This window comes from Plectropomus leopardus, chromosome 4 (assembly GCF_026936395.1).
Source record: "Plectropomus leopardus strain MGB_pleo_1.0 chromosome 4, ASM2693639v1, whole genome shotgun sequence".
Classification (NCBI taxonomy): Eukaryota; Metazoa; Chordata; class Actinopteri; order Perciformes; family Serranidae; genus Plectropomus; species Plectropomus leopardus.
The window spans coordinates 11,971,302-11,986,730 of record NC_142179.1 but is presented as its reverse complement, the minus strand read 5'-3'; the positions used below and the strand labels follow the sequence as shown (position 1 = coordinate 11,986,730).

General features: G+C 37.0%; 3 protein-coding genes across 3 annotated transcripts; all 3 read right to left on the bottom strand.

Moving 5' to 3' along the window:
* Positions 1 to 2,596: 2,596 nt before the first annotated feature.
* Positions 2,597 to 4,682, bottom strand: LOC148189731 (uncharacterized). The gene is made up of 2 exons (XM_088076560.1): positions 4,391 to 4,682; positions 2,597 to 4,231 (listed from the first exon to the last, which is right to left on the bottom strand). Exons 1-2 carry the CDS (start codon positions 4,392 to 4,394, stop codon positions 2,928 to 2,930), a joined length of 1,308 nt encoding a protein of 435 aa, XP_087932686.1. The 5' UTR covers positions 4,395 to 4,682; the 3' UTR covers positions 2,597 to 2,927.
* Positions 4,683 to 6,507: 1,825 nt separating this feature from the next.
* On the bottom strand, positions 6,508 to 8,401 carry LOC148189730 (uncharacterized). The gene is made up of 2 exons (XM_088076559.1): positions 8,181 to 8,401; positions 6,508 to 8,023 (listed from the first exon to the last, which is right to left on the bottom strand). The coding sequence occupies exons 1-2, from the start codon at positions 8,350 to 8,352 to the stop codon at positions 6,822 to 6,824; spliced, it is 1,374 nt and encodes a 457-aa protein (XP_087932685.1). The 5' UTR covers positions 8,353 to 8,401; the 3' UTR covers positions 6,508 to 6,821.
* A 1,107-nt stretch (positions 8,402 to 9,508) lies between these two features.
* LOC121944161 (uncharacterized) lies at positions 9,509 to 15,429 on the bottom strand. The gene is made up of 2 exons (XM_088076558.1): positions 11,260 to 15,429; positions 9,509 to 11,142 (listed from the first exon to the last, which is right to left on the bottom strand). The coding sequence occupies exons 1-2, from the start codon at positions 11,339 to 11,341 to the stop codon at positions 9,722 to 9,724; spliced, it is 1,503 nt and encodes a 500-aa protein (XP_087932684.1). The 5' UTR covers positions 11,342 to 15,429; the 3' UTR covers positions 9,509 to 9,721.

Sequence of the window (15,429 nt, the reverse complement as noted above, 5' to 3'; positions counted from 1 at the left end):
ACAAACACTTTCACTGGACAGAAAATGACGCTGCAAAATTGCCTGAAAGGATAACATTGCAACCTGTTTTGGATGCTGTGGCTGCAGCGCTCTCTCTCAATGCTGGACTGATTTAAAAAATTGCTGTCTCCATGGGTCACTCAGACAGAGAAATTTGAGTTTATCTTTAACAGCTTGGAGTGAGTTCATAAAGATAGACAAGATATCACAGAGCAATATGTTATATATCTCATCAATTTCTATAGTCTGTGCACAGTAAAGACCACATCCACTTGATCTAAATATAATAGAGGTTAAGTCAATATAAAATATTTATTTTGTAGCTGTTTTTAAAGTTTTGTGCCAATCCAAATATTTTACTCTAATTTTGCATTTGCAATGTTTCAGTGAAACAAGGAAATAATTCAGAATCATAGTTTAGACCATAAATCATATGTTTGAACCAAGCCAAGACAGACACAGGATGTGTTTATTATATTTTTGACTATGGCCACAAACCCAACCTCTCTTGAATCAGCCTTGAAATGAATTCAACATTACAAGCTTCAAAGCACTTTAAAACCATTAGAACTGCAATTATTATTATGGATTAATCCATTACTTGTCAACTATCAATTCAGTCGCCAACTAATTTGATCATGGATTCATCCATTTGAATTAAAAAAAAAAAAAAACTCACTGAACACCTGCTGGTCCACCATCAGTTTGTTTGTTTGGGTTATTGTGAAATTTTGGTTTTTAAAGGGGTAGTTTGGATTCACAAAAGTCACATAATAATATAAACTAGATAGCTGATTGAAGCAGTGTTAGACCAGTAGCTCCCATGTTCAATGATCTAAAATCATTGTTTTTGTCAATGGAGTCTAGTGGCTTTGACTTGAGCACAGACTGGGAACTGAAGCAATTAATGGCTTCCCTTGTCAGAGCGAACTATCTGACCAAAAGGTAAAGCAGGGTTGGAAATTAGCACCAGCCAAATGATGGAGTCCAGCAGCCACAGTGGAAAGTGGACAAAATAGTTATTTTCTAAATAAATGTCCTACCCTGATAAAGTGAAAACATTCTTAACACAGCACACACTTAAACTGTTCATATATTTTTTTAGGTGGCCAAAATATGTTTTTTTGCTGAGCCCATGGACGTATTAAGAAGATCTGACCCCCACCCACGGCAGTACACGGCACCTTACGTTAGTTCCTCCTGCTCCTCTTTAATCTGTGGAGGCTCTGGGTCCTCTTGGTCCAGACTGGTGCTCTTCTGCTGAGTACAGAGCTGCTGGTCAGCGAGAACCTCCTCCTCTTTACAGACATGTTGAAGTTGGGAGCTCTGGAGTCACAGAGAACAAAACAATAAGATACGACTATGATGGAAAGAAAAAAAAAGATTATTTTTAAATCAAACTTCTCCATTAAATGTTATTAGTTAGATCTTTATATAACATGGCAAATAAAATAAGACAACAAAACATCAGAAAATAAAAAAAACATCAGAATGCCCGTTGAACAGATTCAGTAAACAAATATAAATATTTCATGTTGGAAATCGAGTAGATGTCTTGCATCAGATCTTACTGTGCCCGCTCCCCTCTCTGCTCTAACATCTCATAATTTTAAATTCCACACTACAGCTGTACTACACATTTTACTGTAATAAATGATATTTAGTGTCAGTCCTCACTAACTGTTTCTTGAACATACAAATTCCTCCCAAGTCATGCATCACACAAATGAAATAATTATCTAGGCTACGATTTTAATAACGTATTCAGGCGGTGTGAACCGTGTAAACAAATGCATGCCGCTGCTACTATGGATGTGAAATCTGCTACTCGCGCTTCTGTTGTTCACTTCCTCCTTCTCCTTCTCTAAATTTAATGGCGGATCGCAAACCAACGTGAAAAGGTGCATACCGCCACCTACTGTACCGGAGTGTGTGACCTTAGGGTAACGTACTTCTGTTAACATTGCACAGGAATAAAATAGCATAACAATAGAAATTACATCAACACTCATTTTCTCCCTTTTCGTCTTCGTTTGTTTTAATTGGCAGGCTACAGACCAACGTTAAAGGTGCATGCTGTCACCTACTGCACTGTTACACACCGTGTGTTACACAGTGTGTAACGTTAATGACTTTTGGAGAGTTGTATCCTGGAATTTAACCAATTTCAAATAAATATTTAAGTAATGCCTTCTGGACAATTGATTGTTCATCTCCTATGTCTAAGAGGCCTTTGATGCTCCACTTTCTTCCTAATCCAACCATCCATCCTTCAATCTGCTTCTTTCTGCTCTGAACCTGCTACAGTCCAACAGTACATGCTCTACAGTTTCCCTGCAGGAAGGCCCACACATTTCATATTCATCTGACCCTGCCTTTTAAAATTTTCCTTAAATCCTGTATGCTCTAATCATAATTGAATTCATAAATGAAATTCTCTTTGTGATTCCTTTGTCAAAGGGATACATACTCCCACCCCAACATGTTTTGTTCACTCCCAATGGATATCACACTATAAAGTTATGGCAGTGGAAGTGACTTCCTCTTTTGTTCAATTTTCACTTAAGGTAAAAGTTTTCACTCTTTAAATTTGGCATTTGATAGGGATTCTTTGTTTTATTTAATTTTATTCACTTTCTTCATTGAGCACAACTTAATTTCCAGAAATACAAAAAAAACATACATAAAAATCAGGAAAAGCATTTTCTGGAGTAAGTGTAAAAAAAAAAAAAAATAAAAAAATAAAATAAAATAAAAATTTAACAGGTCAAACATTACAACTGTTTCAAAGATTCTTCTTACAGAAATGTACAGTAAGTGGGAAAAGCTTTAACAAACTTACTAGCATTGTTAATGGTATACTTTTCATTACAGTGAGATGCTGTGAACTGATTTGTAAGAAATGCTTTCAAGATTTTGCTTTTAAACTAGTGTTTCGTTGGATTATTTTGTCTATTATGACAGTTAAAAACAAAATTCCCACGAGTGCTGTAATTATGTGGCTCTTCACTTTCGTGGCTTTCAATAGAAAACTGCTTGTCTGTATGCACTCTTTTATGCCTTACCAATCCAAACACTGTAATAAATCTTTTCCCGCAGGTCTTGCAAAGGTGTGGCTTTTCACCAGTGTGGGCTCTTCTCATGTGGACCATCAAATTACTACCGCACCTGAAATTTTTCCCACATTTTTCACAAATATATGGCTTTTCACCCGTGTGGACTCTCATGTGGCTTGTCAGTGCTGAACTCCTACAAAATCGTTTCTCACAGATCTTGCAAACGTACGGCTTCTCACCTGTGTGGGTTCTCATGTGGACCAACAAGTTACTACTGTGTCCAAAATCTTTCCCACATATTTTGCAAATAAATGGCTTCTCGCCTGTGTGGGTTCTCATGTGGACAAACATGTTATAATTTTGTGCAAAATCTTTACCACACGTTGTGCAAGTGTATGGCTTCTCACCTGTGTGGATTCTCATGTGGTTCAACCAGTCCTTCTTTTGTCCAAATACATTTCCACACAATTTGCAACAATAAGGCTTCTCACCTGTGTGAGTTCTCATGTGCGTCAACAAGCCATAATTATGTTTGAATTCTTTCCCACATGTTTTACAAGAATATGGCCTCTCACCTGTGTGGATTCTCAGGTGTCTCTTCAGTGAACACTTATGCCTAAAATCTTTCCCACATGTTTCACATTTGAAAGACTTTTTACCTGTGTGAGTATTATGGTGAATATCTGATAAGTTAGGGATGTTTACATTGTCACTTTGACTTCTGCTTTTGTGAGAGTTTTTCTTTGATTCTGCCTCCTCAGTCGATCCTGAGCCTCCATGCTTGCCTCCTTCCTGATCTTGGCTCTCAGCTCCATGAGAGCTGTGAGAGAGGAGCTGCTGGTCTCTGTGAGCTTCTGTTACCACACAGATTATAACTGGCATGTTGACTGAAGTCTCGTTATCTGCTGCACCAAGAGTGTCATCAGGGTTGAAGTTGAGAGTCTGATCTTCACTGTATTCACTTTCCTCATGAGTAGAAGTAAACATAAATGTATCAGTCTCCTCCTTCAGTTCAAACTGCTCTCTCTCCTGACTGGTGCAGACCTCCTCCTGCTCCTCTTTAATCTGTGGAGGCTCTGGGTCTTCTTGGTCCAGACTGGAGCTCCTCTGCTGAGTACAGAGCTGCTGGTCAGTGAGATCCTCCTCCTCCTTACAGACATGCTGATGTGGGAGCTCTGGAGATACAGACAAGAGAAATAGGACACTGACGTGATGGCAGAGAAAAATAATGTAGAAATGCAGGGATGTTGGAACAAATCACATCTAAAAAAAAAAAAGAGCTTACAAATCTAAATTCTCATTTTTATGTTATTAATTGGTTAAGTTTTACACACCCATTCAGTTGAACTTTATTTCAGGTTTCCAAACGATATCCAGCCGTTTGCGCTGACGGTTGATCTCTTCGTACTCGACGGTAAATGTTTTAAAGCTCTGAATATTTCCTCGGCAGCAGCATATGGTCGCTCGCTGACAAACTCTCTCAAATGCTCAACTGAAGACATTGTTGCGTGATTATAGATGAAATAATTATCGAAGCTACGCTTTTAATATCATCTTCACATAGGCTGAAGACACACATGACGCTGCGACTTGCGCCTCCGTCGTACACTTCCGCTGGAAGTCACACTGCTAAGTTCCGGTAGAGGAAGTGAGCCCGTCTTTCGTTCCGCTTTCACTTTCAGTAAAAGTTTCCACTCATTTAATTTCACAAGAATTTATCTTATTTAGTTTAAATGTATTACTTTTCACTTTATTTATTGTGCACAAGTCAATTTACAGAAATACAAAAAAAAATATTTAAAATAATTTAACAACTCCAACATTACAACTGTTTTTAATGACACTGCTTCTAACTGAAATTCATAGTAAGGGAAAAAGTTTTTGACAAAACTTGCTGACATTATTGTAGAGGCCCTATTATGCTAATTTTTGGGATCATATTTGTATTTTGGGGGTTTGCTAGGATGGGTTTACATGCTTTAATGAAAAACACATCGTGTATCTCATATTCCCTCTGCTGCATCACCTGTCTGAAACAGTTTGGTCTGAGTTTTATGTACCCAGTCTGCTCTGATTGGTCAGCTGGCTCTATTTGTTACTTAAGCAATATTACACCAGAGGAAGTGCTGTTGTACTGTACATCATCAGGGCTGTGAATCAGTCATAGGCTCAAGGCTGCAGGCCTCATGCTGAAGATAAACACAGCCGTGATAATATACAATACAACAACACGACCTCAAGTGTTCTATTGCTTTTATACAACAGTTCAACAAGCTCATTTATTAGGCAACATTTATTATTTTGGCTCTGCTGAAACAAATAGTTACGCAACTGCTGGAAGTGACAGCTGTTGACTACCAACACAAAACTTTTTCCTGCAAACTAGCAGGAAAAAAAAATAACTTGCTACATTGTGTTAGCTAGGTCTACATGTTATGTGCAGGGCTGGTGCTTAGTATCATGTGCAATTATCTGCATGTTTCCATTTAAATAAGAGTCTGTTAACTGTAGCAGACTGTTGTATATTGTGTGTCTCTCTGGAATTACTGAGGCGAGTACGCAGAATCCTTTTCGGGCTCATAACTGCAGTCTCCGCCACCTCCAGCTGCTTCACCCCGCTGAGGAAACTCTGGCTCCGGTCACCAGTGAAGGGAGAGTCTCTGCCGGGCGAGCGACAGTCAAACATCCCCGTGCCGGACTTAAAAGAATACTTGTCTCCGCACCACATCTTCATAACATAGTTGTAAACAGTCTTGAAGCACCATGCATGGGTTAGCCAGCTAGCTAAACTGAGGCAGCTAAGCTAAAAACAACAGCAAGGCTAACGGCTCCACACGTGCACAGAAAAGCTCTCAGGGCGGCTTGTTGATGAACACTGCTGCCACCAATGTGACTAACAAAACAATACATGGGACGGAAGACAGCGTGATAGCTCCAACAGCAACTGCTGCCATTTTTATTTTCCTTAACAAAAACTCCCACACATGCACAAGCCCCAAAAAGAGTGAAGGCTCCCCTGATTACCTTTTTTCTTGCTTCAGGGCAATTTCAGAGTGACACACACTAGGCCTCCAGAGTAGTCTGTCACACTACAATCTACAGTACCGTTAAATAACTACTGGCCGTTAATGTAGGCCTAATTAACTGTTTATAACAGATGTAATGCAGAGTTATACATGAAGATGTACAAGTCCCAGTGCTGTTGTGCTGTCCTGTATATCATATCTGACCAATAAAATTGCTTAGTGAGAACTAACAGTTGTACAAATTGTGATATCAACAAGTTACAGAACTAACAATGAAACTCAAATTAGCTGTTTCAAGCAGATTAGGAGTAATGTTTTATGAGGAAGAGAGAGCTCCCTTTGACTTGGACTTTGGGCTTTATTACTCAGGAGACCTTTTACATGCACAGAAATGTTTCACAGAATAAAGAGAAAAACCCAAAAGCAGAATAGGTACCTTTTAATGGTATGCCTCCTTATTACAGTCAGATACTATGTATCGAAAATGCTTTCAAGATTTTGCTTTAACAAAAGTGTTTCATTTTAGTGGGTGGACACTTATGCAGAGTGGGGTCTTGTTCTATCTATGGATTGTTTTGTCAGGTATGACAGTTGAAAAAAAGATCCCACTAGTGCTGTAATTATGTGGCTCCTCACTTATGTGACAGAAAACTACTCGTCTGCATGCACTCTTTAATGCTTTTCCAATTGAAGCATTTCTAAGTATCTTTTCCCACATATCTAAAAAAAGGTGCAGCTTTTAACCAATGTGGAGTCTTTTCATGTGGAGAGTCAAGTTACTACTAGACCCGAATTTTTTCCCACATTTTTCACAAGTATACGGCTTTTCACCCGTGTGGACTCTCATATGCGTGGTCAATGTTGAACTGTAACAGAATGTTTTCCCGCAGGTCTTGCAAATGTAGGGCTTCTCACCTGTGTGGGTTCTCATGTGTACCAACAAGCTCCCTCTGTGTCTGAAATCTTTTCCACATGTTGTGCAAGTATACGGCTTCTCACCTGTGTGAGTTCTCATATGATTTTTTAATACCGTAAATGCACGGAATTTTTTCCCACAGCTCTTGCAATGGTGCGGCCTGTCATCTGAGTGGATTCTCATGTGGTTCAACAAGCGATCATTATATTTGAATTCGTTTCCACATATTTTGCAAGAATATGGCCTCTCATCTGTGTGGACTGTCAGGTGTCTCTCCAGTGATGACTTCCGGTGAAAATCTTTCCCACATATTTTGCATGTAAAAAGTCTCTCAGTTGAATGAGTTCTCATGTGGAACAACAAGCCATCATTATGTTTGAATTCATTTCCACATATTTTGCAAGAATATGGCCTCTCATCCGTGTGGACTCTCAGGTGTCGTTCCAGTGATGACTTGTGCCTAAAATCTTTCCCACATGTTTCACATTTTAAAGACGTTTTACCTGTGTGAGTGTTATGGTGAGTCTCTGACAACTTAGGGTTGTTTACACTGTTACTGTAGCTTCTGCTTTTATGGCGTCTTTTGTTTAATTTTGCCTCCTCATCTCTAGTCGATCCTGAGCCTCCATGCTTGCCTCCTTCCTGATCTTGGCTCTCAGCTCCATGAGAGCTGTGAGAGAGGAGCTGCTGGTCTCTGTGAGCTTCTGTTACCACAAAGCTTATAACTGGCATGTTGACTGAAGTCTCGTTATCTGCTGCACCAAGAGTGTCATCAGGGTTGAAGTTGAGAGTCTGATCTTCACTGTATTCACTTTCCTCATGAGTAGAAGTAAACATAAATGTATCAGTCTCCTCCTTCAGTTCAAGCCGCTCTCCCTCCTGACTGGTGCAGACCTCCTCCTGCTCCTCTTTAATCTGTGGAGGCTCTGGGTCTTCTTGGTCCAGACTGGAGCTCCTCTGCTGAGTACAGAGCTGCTGGTCAGTGAGATCCTCCTCCTCCTTACAGACATGCTGATGTGGGAGCTCTGGAGATACAGACAAGAGAAATAGGACACTGACGTGATGGCAGAGAAAAATAATGTAAAAATGCGAGCAAAATAGTAACATAATGCATAAAAACTGGGATTATAAATAAATGTCCCCCTTTTTATGTTATTTAAATTATTATAAAGTGTTACACACCGATCTCGTGTAACTTTACTTCAGGTTTCCAAACGATATCCAGCAGTTTGCGCTGACGGTTAATCTCCTCTTCATACTCGACGATAGTTGTTTTAAAAGCTCTGAATATTTCCTCAGCAGCAGCAGTTAGTCGCTCCTTGACAAACTCTCTCAAATGCTCAACTGAAGACATTGTTGCGTGATTACAAATTAAACAATTATCTAGACTACGATTTTAATACCGCATTCATGCGGTGTAAACAAATGCATGCCGCTGCTACTCGCGCGTCGGTTGTTCACTTCCTCCCTTTTCTTCTTCGTTTATTTTAATTGGCGGGCTTCAAACCAACGTTAAAGGTGCATGTCGCCACCTATTGCACCGGAGTGTGTAACATAATGACTTTTGGAGAGTTATATCCTGGAAATTAAACCAGTTTCAAATAAATATTTAAGTAATGTCTTTTGGACACTTGATTTTTCATCTATCTCTAAGAGGCCTTTCACACTGCAGGCAGGCCTACATATTTCACATTTATCTGACCCCTGGCCTTTTTCAGTTCATCCTTAAATCCTGTATGCTCTAATCATAATCTAGAGAAACCCACTTCTTCCTGCCCACATTTGCATCTTGTTCCTCTCACTCTAACATTATTTTAACTTCACAGTACTCATTTGAAGAAGTGATTTTGCTTCCTTTCCTCTTCCTTCTTATGTCAAATTCTGGGATTCCCAGAGACACTCTTTCACTTATTCTGTCACTATGATCATACCAGAAGGCTATGTTATGACTTGAGCAGATATATTATTGATAATATTGACCCTGATTTTAATCTACGTCTAGATAATGTTTGGTTTGGTTTTCATAGAGGTAAAAGTAAAACCTGTGAATATTATATTACTAATATGGCTTTTCTTTTGAGCAAATTTCATACACACAAATCCAAATTTAGGAGATATAGGCCCTGTTTTTTATTGTTTGAAAATCAAACCAAACCATACATTAGAACAATCCCCCCCCCAGAACAAAAAAGGCAATGAAGATAATAAATTTGTGTACATCTTTACGCATTTCTAGTTTAATTTATATTGCTATCTGGCTTTGTTTTTGCATATTTCTTTTCATTTGTCTGATTTTTCTTGTTGTAATTTTCCTATCTCTCTCTGACAATATATATATATGTACATTTTTTTGTGCAATAAAGAGAGGAAAACAACAACAACAAAAAGCAACTCTGGGATATATACGCCTGCCCCTACATGTTTTGTTTACTTCCAGTGGATGTCATACTACTATGTCTTTCGTTCTGTTTTCACTTAAGGTGAAAGTTTCACTCGTATAAACTAACAGAGAATCTTTCTTTTACTTTATTTAATTCACTTTCTTCACTGTTCACATGTTCATTTACAGAAATTAAGAAAAGAAACATACATAGAAAATAGAAAAAGCATTTTCTGAAGTGGTGTATAAAAATAATTTAACAGGTTAAACATTAAAATGGTTTAAACGGTACTGCTTCTGACAGAAATACACAATAAAGGGAAAAACGTTTTAACAGAACTTGCTAGCATTGTTGATATAATTCATTACAATTAAGATATTGTGAACTCTTCATTATATGAAATGCTTTAAAGACTTTGCTTTTACAAAAGTGTTTCATTTTAGAGGATGGACCCTGTTTCAGACTGGTGAATGTCTTGTTTTGTCTGTTTTGACAGTTAAGAAACAAGAATCCCACGAGTGCTGTAATTATGTGGCTCTTCACTTTGTGGCTTCCAATAGAAAACTGCTTGTCTGTATGCACTCTTTTATGCCTTACCAATCCAAACACTGTAAAGAATATTTTCCCGCAGGTCTTGCAAAGGCGCGGCTTTTCACCAGTGAGGGCTCTTCTCATGTGGACCATCAAGTTACTACTACACCTGAAATTTTTCCCACATTCTTCACAAATATACAGCTTTTCACTTGTGTGGGTTCTCATGTGGACCAACAAGTTACGATTGCGCCCAAAATCTTTTCCACATATTTTGCAAATAAATGGCTTCTTGCCTGTGTGGATTTTCCTGTGATTTATCAACGCTGAAACAGAACAGAACTTTTTCCCGCAGCTCTTGCAGATGTATGGCTTCTCGCCTGTGTGTATTCTCATATGGACCAACAGGTTTTTCTCCAGTCTGAAATCTTTTCCACATATTTTGCAAGAACAAGGCTTCTCACCTGTGTGGATTCTCATGTGGCCGATTAAGTCATGCTTATATGTGAAATCTTTGCCACATATTGTACAAGTGAATGGCTTCTCACCTGTGTGGATCCTCATGTGGGCCAACAAGACACTATTATATCCAAATTCTTTCCCACATGTTTTACAAATATAAGGCCTCTCACCTGTGTGGACTCTCAGGTGTCTCTCCTGTGATGATTTATGTTTGAAATCTTTCCCACATGTTTCACATTTAAAATACTTTTTATCTGTGTGAGTATTGTTGTAAATATCTGACAAGTTAGGGATGTTTACATTGTCACTTTGACTTCTGCTTTTGTGAGAGTTTTTCTTTGATTCTGCCTCCTCAGTCGATCCTGAGCCTCCATGCTTGCCTCCTTCCTGATCTTGGCTCTCAGCTCCATGAGAGCTGTGAGAGAGGAGCTGCTGGTCTCTGTGAGCTTCTGTTACCACAAAGCTTATAACTGGCATGTTGACTGAAGTCTCGTTATCTGCTGCACCAAGAGTGTCATCAGGGTTGAAGTTGAGAGTCTGATCTTCACTGTATTCACTTTCCTCATGAGTAGAAGTAAACATAAATGTATCAGTCTCCTCCTTCAGTTCAAACTGCTCTCCCTCCTGACTGGTGCAGACCTCCTCCTGCTCCTCTTTAATCTGTGGAGGCTCTGGGTCTTCTTGGTCCAGACTGGAGCTCCTCTGCTGAGTACAGAGCTGCTGGTCAGTGAGATCCTCCTCCTCCTTACAGACATGCTGATGTGGGAGCTCTGGAGATACAGACAAGAGAAATAGGACACTGACGTGATGGCAGAGAAAAAAAAAACTATACGAGGATAATATAGAAAACACATTTATTCGTTTTGTTATTAGAAAGCTTTACACACCCAAACAGTGCGATTTTATTTCAGGTTTCCAAACGATATCCAGCAGTTTGCGCTGACGGTTGATCTCTACTTCATACTCCATGAGTCTTTTAAAAAGCTCTGAATATTTCCTCAGCAGCAGCAGTTAGTCGCTTGTCGACAAACTCTCTCAAATACTCAACTGAAGACATTGTTGCGTGATTACAAATGAATAATTTTCTAGGCTACAATTTTAATCCATCTTTCAGCAACTCTCACATATTACTGCAGCGCTATTACCGCGTGTGTTGTTTACTTCCGCTGTATGTCACACGTTCCGGCAGCGGACTTGAGCTCTCCGCTCCGTTAGTTCCGCCTTCACTCTCCTCGCTTTCCTTGCAGGAAGGAGATGATACATCCGTGGGAGATGACGCGCCCTCCTTTCACTGTCTTTGTCTGTGGACTGAGGCAGCCTGAGGCAACCATAATTTGTGAGGAAATGTATTCGTTTGGAAAATGAGGTCACTGTACTCTTAATGACAGCAATAATTCATTTAAGGGAACAGGATCAATATGCCTTGGTGCAGGACTGGATAGTGCTGACTGCCACTGAAGTTTGGGAAGCATCCTCGAGAAACAGGATAATGTCATCTCCCTGCTGACTATTCCCCTGCTGGCAGCGGCAACACGATTTTTTATATATTTTTTCAGGTTGTTTTGGACACTTTATGTCCTTTTTTTCCAGATAGTTTTGTGTGTTAACACAAGTACAACTGTAACGATAAGTTAGATAATCAGTCGACTCACAACTATTTTGATAAAGATTTTGATTTTTAAGATTAAGATTTTATTATTATTATTATTATTTATTAAGATTTTTTTATATATATATAATTTTAAGTATTTATAAGTATTTAAGCATACTTTTTATACTGTAAGTTCATTTTCCTCACTGTACTTACTTTTACTCAAGTTACATTTTCAAAACGGACCTTTTACTTATCAAAAAAATATTTTCATAGGGTGGTATTAGTACTTTTACTTGAGAAAGGGATCTAAATCCTTCCTCCACCTCTGATAGTGTCAGTAAAGATCTCCTTTAGAGCAGAAAAACAGCCCGGTGCAGATTTCAGCTGCTGAGTGTAATTATAAAGGAGTGTTGTCGCCCTCCTGTGGTCACAGAGCGGAACTGCAACATTGAATTAATCAAGCTCGCGTCACTTGTAACGTTACAGTTTATGAACACTTCCGTTAACCGCTTTCAAAATAAAGTCACACAAACTGACGCAATCAGACACGAAAACACAAAAATGCTCTTTAAATATTTACTAGCGCGGACAGTTAGCGATTAAAACGTTATATTCTCTAGATCAGTGGTGGAATGCAACTTATACATTTGAAGTATTTGTACTTTAGGCTACTTTAGTATCTTCTTTCCATGCTACTTTATTCCTTTACTACACTATACAGCAGAGGGAAATATTGTCCTGTTTACTTCACTAAATCTATCTGACAGCTTTAGTTCACTTACAAATTAGGATTCTCTAAACATCAGAAGAATAATTTATAAAATATGATGTTTTAATATAAATGAGATCACCCAACAGATGACAAAACTACAACTGTAATGATAAATTAAATAAAATTATATTTTAAAAAAGAAAATTGAAAAAAAGACTCAAAATGTTTATCAAAATAGTTAGAGATTAATTCTCTGTGAATCGACTGATTGATTACATTTTGTGGATGTTTTTTTTCTTTTTAATTTACTTTCCTTCTTTTTTATTAAAAGTAATTTTGAGTTTTAGGGGGTGTAATGACTTTTTGAATATAATTTTAAGTTTTGATGTGGTTTTTTTTCTAATTTATTTTTTTTAAAATCATTTTGAGTTTAGGGGGTGTTTTATAAGCATTTTTTTTTTCATTTTTTCTTGACTTTTTTGTTGTCTTTTTTTAAGATAATTTTGAGTATTGGTGTGTTTTTTTTTCTTGTTCCTTATTTTAAAATGAATTAAGAACTTTTATTTTTATTGTATTTATTTATTTATTTATTTTCAAGATTTGTCTACATATGGATACATTTACTTTTTATACTTTAAGTTAATTTTCCTCACAATACGTACTTTTAATCAAGTTACATTTACAAAACCGGCCTTTTACTTATCAAAAAATATTTTCACAGGGTGGTATTAGTACTTTTACTTGAGAAAAGGATCTAAATCCTTCCTCCACCTCTGATAGTGTCAGTAAAGATCTCCTTTAGAGCAGATAAACAGCCCGGTGCAGATTTCAGCTGCTGGGTGTAATTATAAAGGAGTGTTGTCGCCCTCCTGTGGTCACAGAGCGGAACTGCAACATTGAATTCGTCAAGCTCGCGTCACTTGTAACGTTACAGTTTAAGAACACTTCCGTTGACCGCTTTCAAAATAAAGTCATACAAACTGACGCAATCAGACACGAAAACACAAAAATGCTCTTTAAATATTTACTAGCGCGGACAGTTAGCGATTAAAACGTTATATTCTCTAGATCAGTGGTGGAATGCAACTTATACATTTGAAGTATTTGTACTTTAGGCTACTTTAGTATCTTCTTTCCATGCTACTTTATTCCTTTACTACACTATATGGCAGAGGAAAATATTGTACTGTTTACTTCACTAAATCTATCTGACAGCTTTAGTTCACTTACAAATTAGGATTCTCTAAACATCAGAAGAATAATTTATAAAATATGATGTTTTAATATAAATGAGATCACCCAACAGATGACAAAACTACAAGTGTAATGATAAATTAAATAAAATTATATTTTAAAAAAGAAAATTGAAAAAAGACTCAAAATGTTTATCAAAATAGTGAGAGATTAATTCTCTGTGAATCGACTGATTGATTACATTTTGTGGATGTTTTTTTCTTTTTAATGAACTTTCCTTCTTTTTTTTTTTTTTAATAATTTTGAGTTTTAGGGGGTGTAATGACTTTTTGAATATAATTTTAAGCTTTGATGTGGTTTTTTTTCTAATTTATTTTTTAAAATCATTTTGAGTTTTGGGGATGTTTTCTAAACATATATTAATTTTTTTTCATTTTTTCTTGACTTTTTTTGTTGTCTTTTTTAAGATAATTTTGAGTTTTGGTGTGTTATTTTCTAGTTCCTTATTTTAAAATGAATTAAGAACTTTTATTTTTTATTGTATTTATTTATTTTCAAGATTTGTCTACATATGGATACATTTACTTTTTATACTTTAAGTTCATTTTCCTCACTGTACTTACTTTTACTCAAGTTACATTTTCAAAACGGACCTTTTACTTATCAAAAAAATATTTTCATAGGGTGGTATTAGTACTTTTACTTGAGAAAGGGATCTAAATCCTTCCTCCACCTCTGATAGTGTCAGTAAAGATCTCCTTTAGAGCAGATAAACAGCCCGGTGCAGATTTCAGCTGCTGGGTGTAATTATAAAGGAGTGTTGTCGCCCTCCTGTGGTCACAGAGCGGAACTGCAACATTAAATTCGTCAAGCTCGCGTCACTTGTAACGTTACAGTTTAAGAACACTTCCGTTGACCGCTTTCAAAATAAAGTCACACAAACTGACGCAATCAGACACGAAAACACAAAAATGCTCTTTAAATATTTACTAGCGCGGACAGTTAGCGATTAAAACGTTATATTCTCTAGATCAGTGGTGGAATGCAACTTATACATTTGAAGTATTTGTACTTTAGGCTACTTTAGTATCTTCTTTCCATGCTACTTTATTCCTTTACTACACTATGTGGCAGAGGAAAATATTGTACTGTTTACTTCACTAAATCTATCTGACAGCTTTAGTTCACTTACAAATTAGGATTCTCTAAACATCAGAAGAATAATTTATAAAATATGATGTTTTAATATAAATGAGATCACCCAACAGATGACAAAACTACAAGTGTAATGATAAATTAAATAAAATTATATTTTAAAAAAGAAAATTGAAAAAAGACTCAAAATGTTTATCAAAATAGTGAGAGATTAATTCTCTGTGAATCGACTGATTGATTACATTTTGTGGATGTTTTTTTCTTTTTAATGAACTTTCCTTCTTTTTTTTTTTTTTTTAATAATTTTGAGTTTTAGGGGGTGTAATGACTTTTTGAATATAATTTTAAGCTTTGATGTGGTTTTTTTTCTAATTTATTTTTTAAAATCATTTTGAGTTTTGG